Below are 24,739 nucleotides of genomic sequence, written 5' to 3' on the forward strand. Positions count from 1 at the left end.
ACTAATTATTTTCTTAGGGAACCAGTAAAATCAATTAATTGACTAATTGACACAGATCACAGGTTAGTAGCAATTTCTCCTCTAAACAAAAATGAGATAAGTGGGCACAAAACTGTTTCTCTTGAATTTAGAGTGTGGTTGGGGGGTGATCAGAACAGACTGGCAACTAGATTTATGTGGTAAAAAGAAAGCTTTTCCACTAAGAAACCCTTGTAAACCTTCACGGAGGTTCACATACCAACGCTGGTAGCTCACCATGTCTACCAGCCCACGATCCAGCCGCTAAACACTGGCTTCAGCAGGAGGAACTTAGGGCTGCATCATGGGTAACTGCCCACGGGATGACAAAAACTCTAGACGCATCTCAGTCTCCCGGGATCCCAAAGTCACAGCCATGCTTCCCACTGACACAGGCACATGTCATCCTATTTTGTACACAAAAGGCTAAAGTAACTATTAAATGAACTTGGATTAAGGGAATCTTCAGATTTGATCTTCCTAGACAGGGACAACGTTCCAAGCAAACAGGGCCCTGTTTCTTACATCACTTGGAAAGCCTCTTGTACTTAAACTACCTCTGATAGAGTTATGGGCGGAATGGTGTCCTACCCGCAAATTCACGTGTTGAATTCCTAACTGTAGTAGCTCAGAGCATGACAGGATTTGAAAAAAGGGTCCTCATCGACACAAGTTAAAATGAGGTCACCAGGGTGGGCCGAGTCCAGTACGACTGGTGTCTTCTAAGAAGAGCAGAGCAGCCTCAGGCACACACGGAGGGAAGACCGTTGCCAGCCCAGAAGACGGCCGTCCACAAGCCAGAGAGAGAGGTCTCGGAAGACACAACCTGGCCGGCACCTTGCCCTCAGATTTCTGGCCTCCAGTTGGGAGAGATACATCTCTTGGCTAAGTTACCCCATCTGTGGTGTCATGGCAGCCCAACAAAGGCACACAGAGGGTTATCTGCCACCTTTGTATTTACCGGGTCCTCTGTGATCTGACAGCTTCTCCTGATCACAGAAACCACGTCATCAGAAGATCAATGTGCAGACCATGACTGCACATTCCCAGAGTAAAAATGTCAGAGACCCAGATTTCCAAAAACTGTCTGTCAAGGAATTGTTAGAATTGAAGTTTCTTTTATTCTGGCCTTCTCGACTTTGACCAATACTTCTAATATCAGAGGGAGGAGGAAAAACATAGAATTAATTCAAATGATTTAAGTAGAAGTAACAGAAATTGATCCCCCCCGGGCCCAAATCTGACTGTGGACAGGGTGACAATCTTGATGACTCTAATCCAGGGCAAAAGATTTTATTGAATCTGAGCTTAGAGATGATTTGCTATTGAAGTGTTGATGCTGAGCAGCTTGAATTGGGGGAGCAGTGTCGTGTGGTAACACTGATCTGTCACTTAGGGATAAAATCTCAGACAAGCTGTGAGAGCTGGTCAGACTGAGGGAGAAAGTGAAGCTGTCAATGAATTAAGAGAGTCAACCAGCTGAAGATTTTTTAAAAGACGTAAGAACAGCAACGAATTGCTCTGAGATCCACACCCCACAGACACTGCAAAGAACGAGAAGAACCATTTCCCACATCAAACCGCAATCTCATGTGCTGAGTGTTTACCACGCCCAGTGCTGTGCTAAGTACTCAACCGGCGTCCTGTTTAATCTCCACGCCAACCCTGTAATCACATGCCATCCGCAATCAGAAATGAAGAAACAAGTCCAGAGAGGTTATTTAATTATACAGCCACGTAACAATACATGATTATATACTTACATATAATAAAAACACAATTTAAATCACTTTCCTAGTTGTTTTTTTCTTTTCTTTTTGCTTTTAAAAATGTGGCTACTAGAAACTTTTAAATTCCATGTGACTTGCATTGTATTTCTACTGGACAGCACTGCTCCACACCACTTCTATTAGGAAGGAAGGTACTTTATTTGTTTAATCACAGTAGACATTTAACTAGAAATCGGAGAAAATAAAAGTTTCTGGTGCTTTTCAACTTACAAAACGAGATGAATTATCATTTTTCACAGTCTTTGCATTTCCAAATGATTCCAGGATTGGATTTGCTTGCAAAAGCTGCCGTTCAAGTTCCCCCTGAAAGACATTACACACACACACACACACACACACACACACACACACACACACACACACAAGCAGAAGTACATTAATCTAGTATCTCTACTCCAGTCCTCAGGGAAAACAAAACAAGACAAAACAAAAAACTGCTTCTTTCCCTCAGCCTTTTCACTTTATCTGCCATCCAGCAAACTTTGTGGTTGGCTTCTAACTCTTGGTCTTGAGGAGCTCTGCTGAAGGAAAAATCTTAGCATCTCTCAAATGATCACTAGGCAAAGAAATGTCACATTGAACAGGTGATAAATTTAAGGACAGCACATAAATTAAGTAGAGAGTTTTTTAAATACAGCAAACTAGTTTTCATGAAATGAAATTTAGCATGATATTTCCATTAAGAACATATTAATACTTGCTAAACAGTTCACTTATTTTTGCCTGAGCATGGAGAGATGGTAGAAATAATTTTTAAAAACCCTATACATATTAAAAGACATTGTTACATGGTCTGAGAAAAAAAAAGAACATATTAATAGTTACACTTCTGTTTATTTCTACTTGGCCTTGTTCCAAAGATTCAAAGCAGCAAATTCTAATAATTTCCATTGTACTGGTACAAGATTTGTCATTTTTCCAAGGGTTTCACATAGTATCTTAGTGACCTAGAGCAAGGTCCTTATCTCCAATTTCAGAGGTGACAGAGATGGTGAAGCTACTGACTTCCTGCTCAAATTTTAAAAGCTAAGTATACTGTGATATAGTGTATGCTTTATTCATGTCCTTATGTATAAGCAAATTAAGCTACAAGACAAATTTTACAAACAAAAAGTGGCAGTATGTTGACATGTGCTTTAATCAAGCAGCACAAGGGAAGCTGCAAGGGGTGGGGTGACTGCGTCTGGCCACAAAAAGCACCACAGGTCAGGCTGCGTCCCTGGGATGGAACTTTAGGACGTAAATAAATCTGCTTTTTCCAAACACAAATCTTACCCCTCTATTTTAAAATACCCACAGTATTCTAGATCTAAAGAGAGGAATAAAAGCCGCTAGCTAACATGATTCTCCAAGCAAAAAAGGAGTATAAGGAATTTTTTATAAGATTTTTAAACGAATGGCCAGCTGCTGTGTGATGCATGTGTCACACCATCATCAAACCCCAAATCAGGAACAAATCTACGCCATGTACACGGTCTCGACACGTAACCCTGGTGTGGCTGGGTGTCAGGAGGTGTGGTTCCCTCCGGTGAGAGGGTAGGGAGTATGTCTAAAGCCTGCGACAGTGGGGAGACGAGCTGGAGCATTTGTCCGGACTGTCCAGGTCCCCCAGGTCCTCACTACACTCTACAGCTGTGTTCAGCCGAAATGCGTCCAGTCCTCTTACGAACCCCAAGCCGTGTGAGTGCCGTGACACGGCACCAGTTCCCCTTCTCAGCTTTAGAGAACACGCCCCCTGCACAGCGAACCTTCCCGTTCTCTGACTTCAAAACATCCGATTATTTCTCACGTCAACGGCTCTGAATGCTATATGCTATCGAAATTTCTTAAACATGGTATCCTGAGCCCATGGTCACGGCTGAGAGCCACCCTGAGAACGGCAGCCGCCGTGCTGTGATGGAGGAGTGCCCTTCCCGTGGGTGCCGGCGGTCACTCAGTCTGTGACTAGCATCCTGCAAGGCCCTGGGTGTGCTGGCTCTGCAACAGTTGTCTGGGCTCTAGGATCCTTAAACCTCACTCAGTCCGCGTGGTCAGAGTGTAGGAGCTGTCAGAGAAACGCTGACTTGATGAGTGGGGCACTGCCTTTACATGACACATCCACTGTTAGATCAGGAATGAGAATACAGACTCCTTAAAATGACACATTATCTTACAAAGTCACAATAAAAATACTTTAAATAATAATCTATCATTAAAATGTTTTCCTAACCTGGAGGTAAAACAAGTATTATTAATTATTTCCTAGATGTGGCTGTAAGGGTTCTTTGGGTCAAGACTCTTGTTTATTTTCTTTCCTCCGTTGTGTGTGTCTATGTATGTGATTGTGTGTACGTGTGACTGTGTGTGTGTGCACATGCATGTGACCCACTGATTCCGATTTCATTCTTCTGTTGGCTCTAAGGAACTGGCTGTATCCCCTGCACTAGGTCAGTCAGTATCATGTCAAAACGATGCTCCACGAATATTTGCTGAACGGATGTACAATCAGAGGTCCTAAGACATTCTAGCAGTATGGGGGAGGAGATGGTGGTGAGCCAAGGGTGGCAATGAGATTTGGGTTAAGGGTCCTCACAGACCCTGTGGTAGATTCAGCCTTGGTCCAGGCTCCTGGGGCCACTACATGGACAGTGTTGTGGTAGTAATTCCCTTCTAATGGATTCTTTACATCACTGAGACCAAGTAAAGATCCCTGAAACTCATAAATGAGTCTCAAAAAGCTGGACACACAGCTAATATTATAAAAAATACAAAAATGATCTTTAAGAAATTACCACTAAGTTTGATCATTTCTACGTCAAATAATTCCACATTTAGATAAACAGTGCTAAGATCTCTCAACCAAATTATGAAGCCATTTATAAAGCATCGAGGGGCAGTGACTAAGTGTTAACTTTTCCACTGGAATTGGATGGGCAATGTCCCTGTTTCTACTCTAAATGGTAACAAGAAATGTCATTTGGGAATGTGGGGGGAAAAAACAGCATTAGCTATTAAATTATTTTTAAAGTTCTAAATGTTTAGAATTATATGAGGCTTTAAAGGTTTACCAACTGTGATGGAAACGGTACCCTTGAGTTTATTGCATAATGTATTTTATACATTTGCTGTATTGTAGATGGAAGATGAGTTTGAAATTGCTGTCTGTCATCTTTCTGTGTTAGTTCAAGGCAGGTTAGACCAGCAGATACGAAGTCACCTGGAAGCTGCCATCGGGATGTGGATGACTCCAAAGTCAGCAGGGAGGTGGGCTAGCTTGAAGGAGTCATTCTTAGGGGATGGTCAAGTTTTAGACATTAGTTGTCCCCAAATCTGCTCTGAAACTGCACAGTGTCCTGGTTGCTGTGGTGGACCCTGGGGTCTGTAACAGCATCCCGTGATGAGGGAGGGGCTGGGCACTGAAACTGTACTCACTTGGCTGCGGCATTAAGCCAAACAAGGCTTTCTTTTGTTATAAAAAGTAACGCTTATAGGTGTATGTTTATTTAACATTTACTTCTTAAATACTATGACCTTAATTTTGAAAACTTTTCTTAAATTTGTTCATATTTCCATAATGAAGTTAGAAGGTAACATAAAAGATTGATCATCTCACCCTGCTAGGATGGCTTTAATAAAAAGACAACGACAGGTGTTAGCCATGATATGGAGAAGCTGGCGCCCTCATATACTGCCGGCAGGAATGTAAAGAGGTGCAGCCTCTTTGGGAAACCCTCTGGCAGTTCCTCAAATGCTAGAAAGTTCCCATGACTCTGCAATTCCACTCCTAGGTGTGCACCAAGAGAACTGAAAACATGTCTACATGAAAACTTGTATGCTGCCGTATTATTCATAATGGCCCCAAAGCAGAAACAATCCAAACACCCATCAACTGATGAATGTATAGGCAAAATATGACACATTTAACGGGTTATTACTTGGCCATAAAAAGGAACGGAGCACTTACACATGCTACAACATGGGTGAACCTTGAAAACACTATGTTAAGGGAAAGGACAATCACAGAGAACCACATATCATATGATTCCTTTCGTATTTTACATGAATAGGCAAATTCAGATAGGAAGTAGATTCGTGATTTCCAGGGGCTGGGAGGACATGGAAGGTGATTCCGAACAGGTACAGGGTTTCTATCTGGAGTGATGAAACGCTCTAAAATTGACTGCAGTAATAATTGCAAATATATTAAAAACACCACTGAACTGTTGTACACTTTAAATGGGTGAATTTTATGGGACACAAATTTAAACCTCAATAAAGTGGTTTAAAAAAAATGAGCAAAGAGACAAAGACAAACAAATGTCAGGAGCCTACAAATGCCTTTCCCTTTGTTTTTATTATTTATCCTACTGTCTAGTGATAAAATGCTAGCAGTTTATCCAAATGGTTCCTGGGAATCCTAGTCAGTTTGCCTTCATATAAAGTTCACTGCAAATTCAGACACCAGTGATATCAAACCAAAAGAAACACTGATCTTACAAAGTATAACCGTTACTTTACAGCAATCATCCTCAAAATGGGCTCTAAGTCATGCCTAGGGGCACCTGGGGGTGGGGGGGGAGAAATAAGTTCCTGATATGACCCTCCCCAGGGCGTGACCATCCCCTACACTCAGAAGTGTTTCATATTCCTCAGGGGTGCTGGGGAAGAAAGATTAATTGAGAACAAGCATTCTTCTCATGTTTCTAAAAACACGGCACAGCCACTACCTGACTAGGCAAGTATTAAAATAAGCCAGGAAAAGCAACACTGAGGGGTCTGTGCACAGAGAACATGCAGCCAGACATGCAAACCGGGAACGCCAGTGCAGCGCGGCCAGGGAGCCGTCCCTTCTCGGAGGGGACTTGCTTACAGGGGTTGACCTGACCGCAAGTAAAACCTAGGGGTAGGCATGCTATTCACACAACAGGGATCCACTCTGTAGTTTAAGATGACATCGAAATAGAATGTTAACAGTAATGATTTATGTAATCTGCAGAGGATTTAGAAAACCTAAATCTGTATATTAATTATTTAACACAATTTCGCTAGTGATCTAAGTACATATTTGCAAGGTACATATTTAGCATGTACTCTATGAAGGACCAAAAAAAGCTGGTTTCTGACCTAAAGAGTCATCCTTTAACTGGCAAAGGAGCCTTCAAATAATCTATGGGAGAGTGATTATTTCATCAGTCCTCCCAATTTGTACCGCTGGTCTGGTCTGCAGCTAAAAGAACAAAAGAGAGCCACAGGTCCAATACAGCTCTGGTGTCTGAGAATTTCTGAAGAATTTAAGAAAGCTATGTGAAAACCTCAGCACCTGTGACTATTCCTTTAGATGCGTATGATCGTTTCTTTATATTAACCGATCATTTTCACAACACTATCATTTCTGGCTTTATATGGTTACGCCTGTGGAGGACAGACAAGTCTGAACCGTTCCACTGCCCGGGAAAGGATCAAGTCCAAGCACGGACGTCCCATTCTACCTGAGGCGTCTGGCTTGGCTCTGCCCTACTCCTTCCCAGGTGGCAGGAAACGCCCCGGCTCGTGGTTTGGCCATCGCTTTGCTCTGAGGAGCTAAGACACGGGCGTCCGATAATGAGGAAGAACATTCCTAACCAGGTGCCTTGGACAAAGTTCTAAATTTGTCTAGTAAACACAGTGAGACTTTCGGGTTAAAACACACACAGGGCCATTCAACGTTAACAAGTTAGAAGTATTTAAAGCTGCAACGTTTAAAGTGGCAGCCCCAAACTCAACATTTAACGTATGGCACAAGTTAGGCTTCTACGTGTTTAAGAACGGTTACTGGGATTTCACCTGGCCACTGACACGTGAAACTAACTTCACGGACTTCATAAACATATGATTCAATGTCATGATGAAAAGGATGAAAAAAATACCACAATTCCTCTAGCAAACGAACACAAAGCAAAATGGCATGCTGCTTCCCAGCGAAGAATAAGCCTCTAAGCGACACATTTTCAAAATTAAATATTTTGTTTGCAAGAGCTTCCCCCCGAGAATAATGGTATTTGTCTCTCGCAGAGACTCAGTCTAAAGACAGAAATCAGCGCAAACACTCAAGACTAAGAAGCATAAAGAAAAGCACTTGCCTGGTGTTTCACTGGTTTAGGTGATTCCTGCTGCTCATTACAAACAGATAAACGCAAACGTTAGCAAGTCTGGCTTCTCTCCCTAGCGGTAAAAGCCACATCCAAAGCACCAAGTCACCATGCGGTTTAGAACCGTGAGGGCTGGTCTGCTCGGCGTTCTCCCAGGGAGAGTTAACTACTGCTTCTGCAGGCCTACAAACTCCAGCTAACTGATGTCTATGTTCTAGCCCCCTTCCTATCACCAACGCTCCCCCGATTTCTATCCTCCCCTCAAGTTGCCACAGGCAGTAGCAAAGGGCTGCTCTTTAAGTTGGAAAGAATTGCTGAAAATACTTGAGGATCTTCTTTTGGTGGAAAATAGTCTTCACAAACACTGCTCATCGGTTTTGAACAATTCCTATCAAAGCTTTACAAGAAATTTGGCTTCAGAGCCACAACCATAATTCCAGTGTGCTCTGCTGGAATCACTGGTTACTAGCAATTTCCTGATGTCCTGGCTCCCTCCTCGCTGGCGGGGTGAGGTGGGAGGGTGGAGACAAGGGAGCTGCCAATGACAGCGGCACACTGAGTACACTTGCTTCCTGGTTCTTGCTTCTGAAATTACAGAAGAATAAATCTAAGGGGTAAAAAAAACAACAGTAGAACAAAAACTTACAGGAATATTATGGTCCTTTCGTCCTTTATGTGAAGAGGCGACATGAGCAAGGTACTGAATGACTTTCTTAGTATTTTCTGTCTTCCCGGCACCCGACTCACCCCTGGAAGAGACATTAACACAACTGCTTTAAAGAAAACACTCCAAAACTATAATCTACAAAGTTAAACTCAGCTGGAACAAGAACTACTAGAAAGTAAAATGAAAATAGAAAAAAACATCACCAGTAGTTGGGAAATTATTATTTTTAAAGTATTATTTTTTAAATCAACCCATATTTTGGGGGGTAGACACCAGTAAGGGGGCAGAGGAAAATGTTCACAACACACTTTACTGTCTTGGAGTTGGAGAGCTCTGCCAGAGAAGTGAGGTCCATTAGCATGTTAGTGAAGAAATTCCTCAGCAGTAGAAATACACCCAGCACTGGAAACAGAATGTCCAAAACAATTAAGGTAATTTAATTTAATCTGAAGCACCAGAAAGAACTCTGGGATGTCCGCCGGTTACCGACGGCATCTTCAAGGGCATCGAACGCCTTCTCAGCGGCTCCCTCAGCCCAGGCTAACGACGGCGCTCTCCCTGGGACCCACGTTCCACCCCGTACACACCTTGTAAACGTCTTCACACTGATCACAAGCCTCACCTACTGGGCTCCCCGAGGCAAGAATAAGGCTGCCCATGTTTGCTGATGTGTGTTTGCAATTGTGTTTACTTGTGCTGGTTTCTTTTTAATCCACATAACCTGGTGCGGTGATGACACACAGCCAGGACATAACTCGTAGAGAAAATGAATGAACATTATGAATTTCGTTATGAACTGGGACAAATGCTAGCACTTTCTACATCACTATTTGCAAACGAGGCTGCTTGGAAATATTCCAAGGTTGCTTTTTACTTCTCCTCAGGAGTAAGCCTGAAACCAGGTAAGCCTCCAGCAATACCTGAATGATGGCCTCTGTGCTCAAATATTTACGGTTCCCCAAGACGTGAGCAAAGCAAACCTACCTGGACAAGGAATAAAATCTCAATTTTAGATTAAAAAATTTAGTATCTAATTAGATTAATTTTCTAGGGGGGGGAAGAAAACCCACCCCAGGAACTCAAAAATGTTATTCTATACACAGCCAACTGGTATGGTAATCTGCTGGGCCCGTTCTATTTAAGGCTTGAAAATCTGATTTTTCCAACAAACTCTGACCCTTTCTTGAAATTGTACTTTGAACTGTACTATTTGAACTGTCCTCAATTTGAATTTTCCAGTAGGTTTCCTGGTTGCATTACCTTCCTAACTCCATGCACCCAGACCCCACCAAGGGGTTGGATCCAGGACTCCTACTGGCCAACCACCTGCACGGCTGAGGGAGGAAAGTCTCTTCTCTGGAAACAACGGGGGAACTGGATCCGATCCTTTCCAGCTTCAGACTGATGATTCTAGATACAAACCACTGACTGGTTTCTGAGAATATTTTACATACATAGCTTACTAACCACCACCTATTGTCGTACTAAAAACCCTCCCCTTCTTTGGCCGTCCAAGTTAATGTCAGGTGCTCAAGTCTACCAACTTTCTGTTGAGGTTTCTGCCTGCTATTCGGGCTTAAAAGGCCTCCCCTGGACCAAGGTGATACCCATCTATAGTCTCATTTTTATAGCATCTGTGTTATTCAGTCCATCTGTATTTTCTTCCAGAATTTTGACGGTTTCACTTTTTCCAACTTAATCTTTAATTAACCTGGAAAACATTTATGGCTTGAGATAAAGATTTAATCTGATTTTCTCCTCCAATGACTCAGCCCACATCCCAATATCAGAGGTTGACAAAGACATTCATTATCCAGTGATTTGAAATGTTATCTTCACTTACACTTGGGATTTATCCCAAAGCCAGTACCATACTGCAGTAGTTGTGAGGTAGGACTAACCAGAACACCCATCACTGTTCTTTAAAAATAAAATAAAAAATAAAAAAGCAAGTAGCCTCTGAGGTTTTTTTTTTTTTTTAGATAAACTTCAGATGATTTGCTTCTGCTATATCCTTTCCCCACCTCCTGCTCCCCTATATGAAAAAAAAGACAGAATTTTGATTTAAATAATATACATGCTAATTTAGGCTCCTGACTCAGTTAAATTTTGTATTTTTCCAAGTTCAAAACAAGCAAGGACCATGCTGCCTTGTTTATCTTTTACGTTAAGAGTGCCTAGCATAGCAGGTGCTTGAAAAATTCTGTTGAATAAATGAATGTCGGTCCTACATATGCGTTGTCGAGTTTATTTCTAGGCTCTATATGATATTTTTTTATTCCTGTCATTAATGTCCTTTCAACACCATTATATCTTCTACCTGGCTACCACTGGTACATAGAGAAGGTGATGTTTTATTTATTCATCTATTCAACCAATACTTGCAGATCATCTTCTGTGTGTTGGGCATTCTTTTAAGTGCTAGAGAACAGCTGTGGACAGAGTCCATGTCCTTGTGGAGCTCAAGATTAGAAGAGACTTAAAGTCAACAAGAAAAACAAGCAAGATGATTACAGGATGCGGGAAACAAGGCGGCGGCAGAAGGGAAAGGCAGAGAAGAGCAGGACACAACTCCCTGCAGGTGGGGAGGAGCCTCCCGAGGGAGAGCAGCAAGTAGGGGTCAGGGCAGGGCATCTGGCGTGAAGGCCTCCAAGCAGAAAAGAGCTGGGTATGTTCCAGGAGCCGGTGGCCGGTGCGCAGCACTGGATACAATGACCAGCAAGGCAGACAGCGGCAGGAGCTACTGCGGGAGTGGGAAGGGGTGCATGCGATGGACCCTGGAGTCACGGGAAAGACTCTGGATTTTATTCAAGTGTCTTTTCTTAAGAGCTATGATGGTGGTTTTCTCTGTTTGGTTCTTCATTCAAAATACCTAGTATTTCAAGCTAATCATGATGTTGGCTATTGGATTCAAACAGAGAATTTTTCATTATGCTAAAAAACGAGGCCCTCATGCAGACTGATGACAACTTGTCCTGAAAACAGTTACGACTTTCTCATCAGGTCAGTCTGCCTCCGTGGGCTCAGCTAACCGCTCAGCTGGACATGCTTCATTGTGTCCCAAGAGCATTTTTTCCCTGTCAGTCACACTTAGGCAGCCGTACCGGGCTGTACTCTAACAACTGCTAGTGAACCCTGCTACATTTTACATACTGCAAGTCTAAGGTAGCTTTGCCAATAGAAAACATTGCTTCCAGGACACAAATGAACTTACTTATAAAGCAGGAACAGACTCACAAACACAGAGAACAAACTTATGGTTACCAGGAGGTAAGGGGTGGGGAGGGATAAATCAGGAGTTCCAAATTTGCACCTCTTGGGGAGTGATGGAAATGTTAGCTATCTTGATTGTGATGGTGGTTTCCTAAGTGTAGACATCTATCAAAATTCACCAAATTGTACATCTGAAATACGTATATTTACTGTATAGGAATTACACCACAATAAAGGTGTCAAAACAAAAAAAGTTCCTTTTCCTTAGGTTAATAAAAAAATAAAGAAAAGAAAATATTGCTCCTAAGACTTTTTCCAGTACCTTCTGGTTGAGGTCCCATGAGGGGAGATGCTGAGACTTACACACTCCACCTCAAAATGCGGATAATAGCTTCTAACATGTAAGGCTGTTGTGAAGAAAAAAAGCTCATCTAAAGCACATAATTAGGATGCAATAAATATTACCCATTATTGTCCACTCAACCAGTCATCCACCACACGGAGGCAATTTGAATTACTAAACGCTAACTTCCTTTATGAATCTGTAGTGCTAGTAAAGTGGTTAAGAAGCAGGCCACGGTGTCCTGGTGACCCACCCAGATTCAGAAGCTGTCCACCACTCCCAGCTATGGGGCTTTGGGCAAGCTACTCAGCTGGGCCTCAGTTCCTACTCCTTTAAAATGAGATACGGCTACTTCACAGGACTGAGATAACGCACGCCAAGAGCCGAGCCCGGCATCTGGCCGGAAGTTTCTCAATAAATGGCTTAGCGGTAACAACCAGTTAGCGGGTCAACAGTGACGAGGAAGAAACTGACAGAAGTTGGGGAAAAAAAAAGTGATAACCCCTGATTTGAACATGAAAGAGGTAGCAGGATCAAAGGAATATAATTCTTAGAAAAAATTTTTTAAAAGGGGAAATGGCACATCTGTCCCAGATGGAAAAAGGGCGAAATAAAGCAGCTTGAACAAAAGGGGCAGGAAACCACAAAGAAAGCGCAGCAGACTTCTCTCGAAGGAAATTAGGAGAATCCTCAAAGGAACAGCAGGCCAAGCCCTCAAAGAGTGACGAGGATAAAGGGAATCTGACCTCATTTCCACCAACGAGACGAGATCTAGCGACGTAGCAGTTCTGTCCTGTGAGGGGCTGCGGGTCTCTCTGCTGGTCTCTGGGCACAAGTTCAAGGTTAACAGGAGGACAGAACAAGCAGCCTGCTGGGGGCGGGGGTGCCCTGTGTGCGCTGCAGCACATTCAGACATAAAAGACCAGAAGCTTCTAACCTGAAGGTATCTGTGTTTTCTAGAGAGGTCTATGGCTTCTCAAAGGGACACACAATCCAAAACAATGTTAAAAACAGCAGCGGTGAGTAGCCAAGCAGATCATTAACCCATGATGAATTCTGGGATCTTTCTCTGAACCCCTTCCGGACTGTGGGTATTTCCCCAATGAGAAACCCCCGTTCCCTGATTTTAACTAGTTTTGTTTTTATTCTCTCTGGACGTCTGTAACATCAAATTCAGCCGAGCTTCAAAAACACCCTTTGCCTGAAGTTCTTGCTGTAGATAACCTCAATATGGAAACCACATATATATGTTACTTCAACATTTATATAAAACATTAGTTGACAATTTCCTCCAGTTTCGAAACTCTGTTCTATCGGAAAGCAGCCTACTGGGAAGAGCAGGGGTTTTGTGATCAAGACAGACTTGGGTTCAGGTCTTATTAAACACGCATACGAGCTAGTGTCAGCCTTGGATCACGTGGTATGTAAACAGAGATGACAGGGATACCCCCGCAGAGATTAGTGGAGGTAACATTTGCAAAGATGTTGATTCCTTTTTCTGGAAGATTTGCTTGGAACATTTTAAACTTCCATTTACAAGCTGATTTGTACACTCTTTCCCACAACACAGCTCTCACTGAGACAAAGCTACAATCATCTAAAAATCCCCACAGGTTTTAAGACTTGAGGAAATCTAAAACGAAGAGTCATTGGAAAAGCAAACTTGAGGTCTAGAGAAGCTGACCGGCTCACCGAGGGCCACAGCAGAGCTGGGACAAGAAAGAATTCCAACTCCCATCTGACAACACAATGTTTTTTTTTGTCGCCTTGTTTATATTTTTTAAGACTTTGTTTTTTTAAGAGCAGTTTTAGCTTTACAGCACAACTGAGAGGAAGGTAGAGATTTCCCATATCCCTCCTGCACGCACACACGCACAGCCGCCTCTGTTATCCGCCTCTGTTATAACCAGAATGGTACATTTTTACCTGTGATCAGCCCTAAGGTCATCCTTTGCATTAGGATTCACTCTGGGTGTTTTTTTCTTTCCTGTTTTGCATGTGGATGTCCAGCTGATCCAGCACCATTTGTTAAAGAGACAATCTTTGCTCCATCGTGCAGCCTTCGATCCCCTGTCAAGATCAGCTGACTGCACCTTATGGGGTCTATTTCAGGGTTGCCTTACCTACTTAATTCTATTGATATGGCTGTCTTTTAAGGTATTTACTTACAGCAAGAATCAACAAGCGTCTGAAATCCAGGTTACCTTATCATCACCGTGATGTAACACTTGTATATGATAAAATTTCTTAACCAAAAAAATCTGTTGTTACACGCTGATAGAAGGCTGATGTGAAGCAACCACTGTTCCCCAATTGTTATTTTATAGTCAAACACACTCAAAAGGAGATAAACTAGTTAACCAGCAGTTAAAAGTCATAAAATGTAAACTGTTTTTTTTTAAAGGGGGGCTTAGAGAACAGAGTAATTTTCTCACCAAGGGTGACTGTGAATTTTAATTAAAATGAGAAGGAAAGTCAACATGAGGATTACACTCTTAACAGGATTTCACTTCCAATTACATGGAGTGCCCTCTCACGATCAAGGAAGTCCTTGCCAGGACAGCAGAATACTAATAAGCAGGGGGTTTGGATTCTCAAGTGGGAGCTCACACTGCCTGCCCGAGTCTTCAGAAATAAAGGCTGGCGGGGAGTTGTACGCAGATGAGGCTAGAGGGTAAATTAAATGTTCATCTTTCGGGGGGAAAGTAAATTAGAGAGTAAATGACTAGAAGCGTAAAGCTTAAAGAGAAGCCATCAAATCACGAGTATTGATTTTTTAAAAAACTGTTGCTGCCAATTGTACTTTCTCTTCGTGAAACCTCTGTAAACAGAGGTACTCAATATAAAATAACTGGTACGTAAAGACTGTACTATATATAAAATAGATATACCACAAGTTTCTTCTGTGTAACACAGGGAACTATAATATCTTGTAGTAAACCATAATGAAAAAGAATATGAAAATGAACATATGTATGACTGAAACATGATGCTGTACACTGGAAACTGACACAACATTGTAAACTGACTATATGTCAATAAAAAGATGATCTCCAATTAAAAAAAAATGACTACCTATTCTATGAAATAAAGCTCATTTTTGTGGCAAGACAAGAACAATTTAAACAAATTCTTCTCTGCCCTTTGACCTCCTCACCCCTCGCCACTGTGCATCGTATACCTGCATCATACATGGACCAAACCTCCCCATCGGCAGGAACACCAGCTCCACCATAAAGGGCAACAATCTCCTAGCATCAACAAGACAACTCTTTAAAAGGTAACATTCCTTCTTGATCTTTTAAGGAGTCACATGACACATCAGGATGACACTTAGACCTGGATTACGTAAACTGTCAATAATACGCCACTCTGTCTCAAAAATACAGCCCCCTGTCTCAAAAAAACTGATGTAACTGCCTTGATTTCCACATGGGCAGAACAGTTCTCAGAGCTGTCTGCGATGCTCGTCCTGGGTGATGATCCCCAAATTTGGCTCGAACAAAATTTTCCATTTCTTTCTTAGATCAACTGAATTTTTGTTGACAATTATCATATGGAAAACTTAATTAGCTCCGCCGTGCACTAAATTTAAGAAGACCTCGGTTATACACTCATAGAGTTCTTTATTTGGTGGCTCTCAAAGGCACCAGGGAACATATTGTATTTTCTTAAGTCTGGGATACATTGTTTCACATTTGGTATTTCTTAAGCCACAATGTAGCTCTAATAGATAGAAGCACAAAAAGCTGTTATTAAATATCATAACTGGTAGCATCGAAGAATTAAGAAAATACAGTGATGCTAAAAGAAGTGAGAATAGGAATTTTGCTGGATACAGGAGAGAGGTCTCTAGGGTGATGATAATGTTCTCTATCTTAAGAGGGGTTTAGCTGACAAACAACCCAGAACATACATAAGATTTGTACATTTCATTATATGTAAATTTTATCTCAAAAGATAAAGATGTAAATACTGGACTTTGGTTAATGTCACGGATGCTGATGTATTCAGAGGGAAGTGTACTGATATCTACAAAGGCATCAGATTAACAGCCCATCAAAGTGGTTTTCAGTTGAAACTGGGAACACTTAAACAATCTGCAGCCACAGGAAGAAGTATCACTTAAACTTAAGGAGAGGTTCCAGAAAACATAGCTAACACTCACCACCTCCCCTCCCCATCCCAGGGATTCCTGACTGAGAAGAAGTCTGACCCTCAGCACCAACAAGTGCAAATTCAGCTGTCTATCAGCATCATAAAGCCCAATAGGCTTTCCCCTAGGAGCCCTAGTCCTCCTACACCCCTCATTTTGTTAAATTTAGTATGTAAGCCTTTTATTTCTGGTTTTCAGCAAGTTACTCATCACTGAATACTCCCACATGCATGTATAAATATGCCTTGTCTCTTCTCCTGTTCATCTGTCTAATGTCAGTTTGCAGGCCCCCTATCACGGGGCCCCAGATGGAAAAGTTTTCCTCCGAATACAAACAATAAAATGGCTCTATGGATGGAGAGGGATGAACAGATGCATATGTAATCAGCAAGTAGAGTGAAATATTAACGCTAGAATCGAGGCGGTAGATATATGGGTCTTGATGCCCAAATTCCTTCAACTTTGCTTTACGCTTGAAAATATTCATAACGCAATGTTCAGAAAACTTAATTTAAAAAAAAAAAAAAAAGGAAAGAAAAGAAAAGAAAACAAACATGGTACTTGATGACTGCTCCTCTGTGCCCAGGAAGATATAGCCAGCTGCTAGGAGACTTGTAAATCTAAGCTTATTCATTGATGCAAACATCTGTCGAAAACAACAATAACCGTCTAATTACAAGTGCTAGTGCCCATAATGGGCACTTCTGGTGACAAACATAAATCAGTGCTCACTAACCCTTGGTTCTGCCAAACATCAGTTATTCCCTCCCCAAGTGTTTCCTGCTACCAGACATTTCAAAAAGTCCTCAACAAAAATGGTCATCCAAGCTCCAGAACCACCCAGTCAAAGAGGAGAGGTATGTGACCTGCAGCCAGCCCCCTGCTTACTGTATGCAGGGTCACCATCACTGTGACCCTGCAGGCAGGCCACACAAATTCTGTTCCTCCCTCAGCTCGTAAGCAGAAGGAGCTCACTTACTGTGCTCATTTCATGGCGCTGCAGTGACTAGATTCTTGTGGTGACTTGACTCTATTAACTGATGCCGGATAATAAAGAATTTGGTTGGTCTTTGTTCTTGGTTCCTGGGAGGGAGCCTCTAAGTACATGGAATGTCCTTGCTAGTCATGGTGGGCTCCTAGGTAGCTCCAGGATGGGGACTGGCCAAGCTGAAGGACCAAAAATGGTGATCAGGGGTTTGGGCCTTGGAATCATGTGATGTGAGCCTCACTTCCTGGGAGGGGAGTGGGGAGACACTGAGTCCAATCATGTAGACAATGATTCAATCAATCATGCCTGCGTGATGAAACCCAGTAAAAACTGGATTGTAAAGCTCGGATGAGCTCCCGGGTTGGTGACATACACTGATGTGCGTGGAGGGGAGGGGTCTGGAGGTACGGAAGCTGTGTCTTTAGGAACCCCCCAGACCTCACCCTATGTGTCTCTTCTTTTGGTTGGCTCTGATTTGTCATTTCAGCAAAGTATCGAATCTGAGTGGGCCATGGCGACCCCCAAACGTGTAGCTGTTTGGTCAGAAGTACAGGAGGCCTGGGAACCCTGAGCTTGTGGCCGGTGTCTGCATGCAGGCCCACGTGGAGGAGTGGGGCCTGGGAAGTCAGGGTCAGAACTGCTTCAAAATAGGTGTTTTAAAAAGACATTTGTAGGGGGTGAGGGGATAGGTCAAGTGGTAGAGAGCATGCTTAGCATGCATGAGGTCCTGGGTTCAACTCCCAGTACCTTCATTAAAAAAAAAAAATTAAAAGACATTTGTAGATCAGGTTCTAAATAACTGACTTTTTTGAAGACAGCCAATGGAATTGGAAAAAAAAAAGGGGGGGGGAAGTGAACAGACTAGCCTAGAATTAAAATGAAGAGACGTAAGGAATGCAAGGAGTGAGAGCTTGACAGGATCGTGGGTTTTTTTTAAAGTTAATAAAACATGTTGAGGACTATTATGGACATTTGAATATGGATTCTACAGGAGATGACATTACTGAGCCACTGTCAAGCTTCTCAAGTGTGATAATGGCCTGGTTATGTGGGAATGCCCTTGCTCTTAGGGGACACCGGCTGTGTGTCTAGGGGTAAAGGGTCAGGATGTCTGCAAACAACCTGCAAATGGTCAAAAAAAAAAGTGCTGTGTGTACAGAGAATGGACACATTTAAGTGAAGGGTACAAGAGCATTTAAAGTATCACTCCTTATACATATGTTTATGCATGACTGGGACATTGTGCTGTATACCAGAAATTGACACACTGTGACTGTACTTCAATTAAAAGAAAAAAAGTACCATTTTTTTCAACTCTTCAGTAAAATCCAGCTTTTGAATTTTTTAAAATAAAAACCTGGGGAAATGCATCAGCAAAAGTTAAAAAAAAGGAAAAAATGAAGTAAAGAAAATGTGATAAAAATTTAAACATCACTGAAGCTGGGTGATGGGGGTCATATTGGGGGTCACCTACTATCCTACTTTTGTGTAGGTTTGAAGTTTCAAAATAAAATGTCTTTATAAAACTGGTATTAGAAAGGTTTTACCCTTTGAAAACACATGCAGTGTTCATTTGTATCTATAACTTCCTAATCTGTACTTAAGCCTGTTTCCTTGGTTCCTACTTAATTAAGAGATTCATTCTTTTGTTTGAATTTTTATCCAGTTCCTAAGTAAGTTCAGAACAGTGTGCCAGGCTCTCAGGGGACAATTAAAAAGCAATCAAGGTAAAGTCACAGTTGCTACCTTACTGTCTAGTTATTAAAAAAAGATACATATGACCCAAATAAGTAATGTACTACAATATATAAAGGGAAAGGGCCCAATGAAAGGACACTGGTGTGGGCTGGAACTTGCTGTATCTCTGCAAATCAAATTGGGCATATTTCCTCCCTGGAGGGAGGAAGAAGCTGAAGGCTGGAAAGTGGGCCAGGATCCACCAAAATGGGCCAGACTTCAGGTGCTGGGTGGGGCTTGGACAAGATGGGAAGAAACGTGAACTAAGGTGACAACTAGAAACGGGTAAAAGAGAGGGAAGAGTCGAAAGCAGACTGAGATTTTAAGCCTTGGGCCCTGAAACACATTGTGTTGATGATGGAAAGAAGGATATTGGGAGATGCATCCTGTTTGTACAGGATAAAGGTTAATGTTCAGGCGTGTTGAGTGTAAACTGGCACATATTCCCTACTGCACACCTTATGCTCCAGCAACATCAAGTTACCTGTACACCGCCTGGTACCACGTCTCACCTGCTGCCCTCTGCACCTGGAACGCTCACCAGACCACCCTTGGCCACCTGGCACACTGATTCTTTAAGAAGCCACAGGGGACCGTGACAAGGATGAGGGTCTAGAACTAATCTGGTTGCGTGGCTGCCCACCTGAGCTAGGAATCCACTAGAGGCCAGTAAGTTTGAGCCAAGGCTGCTGCCTCCCGAGGGCCCGAGTCCCCTCCTCTCTCCACCAGGGCCCAGAGACGACTCCACAGGGATCCTTCAGACTCACATTTACCCCCGGATCCACTGCCTACAATGCAGTTCCTCTGGTCGCTTTTCATTCCTACCCTCTGCTCTCATGTTGCATTTTCTTTCTCCTGACTCCAAACCCCACTATCTTCTGCCCCCTGCCCCCTCTCTTCCTCCATACTCTCTAGGACCCCCATTCCATGGTGTGCAAAGTCACCATGTTCTCAGCCTCCTAACTGAACACTTCCCCCATCTCCTCGGGGCAGCTTTCTCAGGTGAAGACACATCTCACCTCTCCCACACTGCACACCTGCACACGCATGCGCACAAAGAGTCAGGAAGAAAGCCAGAGGTATCCTTCTCACTCTCCTTAATGCTGATTCCAGACCCTCTTATTACAAAAGCCCCACCCCCTCATCCCCGCCCCTCTGAGGTCACATACAGCAGGAGCAGTGGTTCTGACACTTGGATATATTTTGCCTAGTAAGACCATTAAAAACAAACAAAAACCTCCACTCCTGTTTAAAAAAAGAAAGCACTTTCTATTCCAAAAAAACTGGGAAGGGTATTATCTTGGAATAAAGGACATTCGTCTAAGTGAAATAATTTAGCTTTATGAAGGGCTTACCGGAGGCCACGGCCCTCACTTCACCCCTGCTGTGCGTCGCCCAGCCCCTCCTGTCCTCATGTGAATGATACACCCCAAACCCCGGGCCCCTTGACTCCCTGAGGCCCTCAACTCAACCCTCAACCTCCTCCTACCTCTCTTCTCCAGCAGCCCGCTCCTGTGGCCACACCAAGGTGTGACCAACTCATCATGTGGCCACGCTGCCTACTCCTGCTTCGACGTTCCAGTATCCCCACGGTGACCGGTTCTATTATAACACGATCCCTAGTGCTCTGACCCACCTCCTTCCTATCAACCACCCACCCATATCCCATACTCCAAGTGACAGTTTCTCTTGCCAATGTAGTCAGTTCTCTCACTCCAGTGTCCCCCATCTGCATCCACTTAAAAGAACTGCAACTGTTCGATCTTTTGGTGGATTGGATCTGGTTTCATTCCAACACTCTCATGGGGGACTCACTGTCCCCAGCAGTGGCCCCAGTGTTTCACACCTTGCTCTACCCCCTACTTTGGTCGTGCTTCCCACACTGACCCTGGCCTTGGCCAGGTGTCTGGCTTAGGAATGGGATATAGCAGAAACTTGGCCAACCCTTACATGTGGGAGCTCTCGCTCCCAATGCTCTTGGAACCCTGCCGCCATGTCAAAACCAGGGCTAAGCCACCGGAGAATTAAAGGACCTACCAAGGCACCCAGCTAACAGTCAGCCAGCCCCCAGCCACCCCAGCAGCTGACCACAGAGGCAGGAGCAAGCCTCAGGTGAGACGGCTCAGCCTGGCCCAGATCAGCAGAAACGACCAGCTGAGCCAAATCCAACTGCAGGGAAACCCGTTTTAAGTCATTAAGTGTCAGGGCGGTTTGTTGTTTAGGAGAACCTAATTTACACAACTCAGAGGCTAAACAACGCTGGCATACAATGTACACAACAAAGCAGACTAGTGTCAGCTATTTCTCCTTCTCCCCTCCTCCTTCTTACTAAGCACAAAGTGTCTACTTCATAGACGGGAAAGTTCTCGAGTCCCAGGCTGCCCCCTCCCCACCCTGTCACCCTAGAGGAGCCGGATCTCCCCTGCTCCTGTCCAGACATCCAGCCCTGTACCCTCCTGGCCCCTCGGCTCTCACTGCCCTGCCTCTGTCTCCCTCTCATCAGCATTTAATCTCTCCCACGTTAAAAACACCACCAGTAACAACAAAAACTTCTCTGTTGATTTCTTACTACTATTCAGTTACTACTCTTTTCACATTCTCGAGTTATTTGAAAGTAGGAGGCCTACACTTGGTTTTTTGGAACTTTATAAAATTTTTCCACCCCCACCCTGCCCTGCAACAGTCATGCCTCCACTGCTGGCCGGCTCCGCCCTCCCTCCCCGGCCCCGCACACGCAGTCCCCGGGGTGCACGCAGTCCTCCACTGCCTACCTCCCTGCGCTATGGCGAAACCCCAGGCACGGGTCTCTGTAAATCACCCTTAATCTCAACAGCATGATGTGCTGACCATGCCCTGTTTCTTGAAATGTCCCTCCCCCGCGTCTGTGTCACCACTCCATCCGGCCTCCTCTTGGCCGGCGGCTTGAGCGCTCTGCGGCACCTGGTCCTCTTCCTCCCACTCCTGTGATCGCGGCTTCCACCACCACCCAGGCCACCAGCCAGCTCCGCCTCCGGGCACAGCTCTCCACACTCCACATCCACGTGGCCAGCGGCCTGGGGACAGCTCCACTCAGATGAGCCACAGGCACCTCCAAGTCAGTGTCCTCAACCAAACTCCCTACCTTCCACTCCGAACCCGTTCCTCCACCTTCCTGCATCAGAAGACAACTTGAAATCAGCCGACTCCTCCTCCTCCTCTCTGAGCTCCTTTTCTTAAGCACGTAAATCACCGCTCACCGCGTCCTGGGGAGTCTGTCTCCTCAACTGAACACCATTTAGATTCACCCACTGCTCTAGGCTCATGACCACCTGACCACACCTGCACTGAGGTCACCATCCTCTCTCACGTAGATAACTGAATAGCCGCCTAACTCGTCTTCCAGTTTTAACTCTCCCTCCTGACCCCCCTTCCCTCTGCAGCCCACGTGATCTTTCATAAAGCGCAAATCTGACCCCTTCCTGTCCTGCTCTTCCTTTTATTCAAGCCCGACTCTCTTCGCACACGGTACTCAAGGCACATGATAATCAATGCTCACTGGGTAACACTGGGTGATGTGGGCAAATTCCTGAAATATCCAAGTAGGTGAACTCTTGGACAAAGAAACCAGAGATAAAGTTTCACAGGTTGACAATATGAAGTGTGTGAAAAGCTCAGTTTGACAACCAAACAGGAACACCAGATTTAAGTAAGTCATACATCTTAAGTCTTAAAACAAAAACTGCAAGCTTTACATCAAACTCTTAAATTACTGCTCCATTTCCCCCTCCCCCATACCAAAAAAAAATTGCTCTACTTTCCAACAGAATCAAATAAAAGTCTGAACATTCAACATTTACTTACGTGCAAAGAATTGACTGGTCCTCACGATCTACAAAACAAAACAAAACAAACAAAAAAAAGAAAGTGACCATTTGCCTGGTTTTTTAAAGTATTTGATATAATAATAAAGTTGCAGTAATATCCTATAGAGTATTAGTAACTCTGCTCCTCTCAGAGCAAGTTAACACTTCCCCAACCCTATTATATATTATGTAGTCCTAAATCTGGTCAAGTTCACTCACACACATGCCGGACTCTCCAGGGTAGGTAACAATCCAGGTTCAGTCGAGTTTACATGCCTCATCAACCTGGATTCTCAAACCCTGATGCTCATCAGATTCAACTGGGAAGTTTTATAAAAATGAACTTTCCAGAGCTCCACCTTCGCTAAATCATCTCAGCAGGTAGAGACTGAAAACCCCTGTTTAAATAGGTTCCCCAGGTGATTCTGATGCGGGGCCGGGAATGGAATGCACTGCCTTTCAAGTAAACCCACAACCAGCAAGGAATCATTATTAATTTGACCTTAACAGAGAAAAAAAAAAGTATCAAATGCTGAGTGGAGAAGATTGAAGGAGGATAAAATCTGTATGACGTTGAACCACTGTTGCAAGTCAGAATGTCAAATACACCCAAAATAATGAAAGGCTGTACAATGAAAAAAATCTAACATGATTTTAAAGTGATTAATGATTTAAGTATTCATATTTTGCCGAACTGTTCACGTGAAAAGGTGAAATGCAAACCCACGTGTAGCCCAAGGACAAAACCACCAATGCGGCTGGATGATTTCCAATCACTTACAAGCATCATCATCTCTATCTTACGGATGAGAAATGTTCTTCGAGGAACTCAGTCCTCCAGTCACACGGCTAGAGGGGCAAGGATGCCAGGTGAGAAGCCAGGCCGGTCCACCTCTAGCACCCGTGTTCTCCATACTCCCAGCCAACAATGTCATTTCCTCTAATGGAACTGAGGTCACGGGGCCCAGCCAGGTAGCATTTTTGTTGTTCCCTGTGCTGTGCTTTGCTTTTCCTCTGGTGGATGCCACCAGGTGCCCAGTGAAGATCTCACAGTAGTTCAGGCACAGATGATGTCCATCAGAGAGAGATAAAAAGTTCACTCACTGTGTCAGACCCTTTCCACAGACTATTACTAAAACATCCATTTGTATACTCTATGTATAAACTGAGTTATACAAAGAGCGTTTCACTGCCCAGCCCCTCGGGTCTAATGTAATTCCTAATAGCTCCTAACCACGGTTTTATTCTTTCTTCCGGCTGCCGCAGGCAACATGCCCAGCGCGGAGCTGACGCTGACCCCTTTGCTCACTTTCCCAGGAGCACGCCACATCCTTTCTTTGCCACGTTCTCCCTGGAGCCACAACCACTTGGATCATCTCCACCTGTCCTTTAATGCTCAGCTCAGTGGTACCTCCTCTGGGAAGGTACCCAGACCTTCCTCCTCAGGCTCCTCACTGTTTCCTTCTTTAAATCACCTTTTGGAGTTAGACAAACGATGCTACCAACTGCCCGCCCTGCTTGAATGTGCTGCCTGAGATTGCAGACTGTCCGGCTTCTATATTCCCGGAACGGACAGTTAGCCTTAGGCCTACTCTACTGAGAGACCTCCAGCAGGCGGTGCCGGGCCGGGCGCTGGCCAGACAGTGGGAACTGGAATCTTCTGCCCCAGGTCCAGCCCTGCCACAAACCGACCATGCATCACAAATGAGGCATTGATTCCTTGCTGGTCACTGATTCCTCACCTATAAAAACCAGGATTTTACCAAGTTCTTGCTTATTCATTGTAAGTATGAACCCTCACACCCCTAAATTCTCCTGGTCTGAGCAACGTCTATAGAACTCCACCAAATCAAGATCTTAGGGCTTTTCTGAACTAGT

At 43.8% G+C, this 24,739-nt stretch overlaps 1 protein-coding gene across 1 annotated transcript in view; it reads right to left on the reverse strand.

Moving 5' to 3' along the window:
* MYH10 (myosin heavy chain 10) overlaps positions 1-24,739 on the reverse strand; it is a 119,206-nt gene that overhangs the window by 68,185 nt on the left and 26,282 nt on the right. The window contains 4 exon segments of the mRNA XM_032498764.1: positions 2,019-2,111; positions 7,907-7,936; positions 8,562-8,664; positions 22,860-22,887. Of these exon segments, the coding sequence (XP_032354655.1) occupies positions 2,019-2,111; positions 7,907-7,936; positions 8,562-8,664; positions 22,860-22,887 (254 nt within the window).

This window comes from Camelus ferus, chromosome 16, assembly GCF_009834535.1.
Source record: "Camelus ferus isolate YT-003-E chromosome 16, BCGSAC_Cfer_1.0, whole genome shotgun sequence".
In the NCBI taxonomy this organism is placed as follows: Eukaryota; Metazoa; Chordata; class Mammalia; order Artiodactyla; family Camelidae; genus Camelus; species Camelus ferus.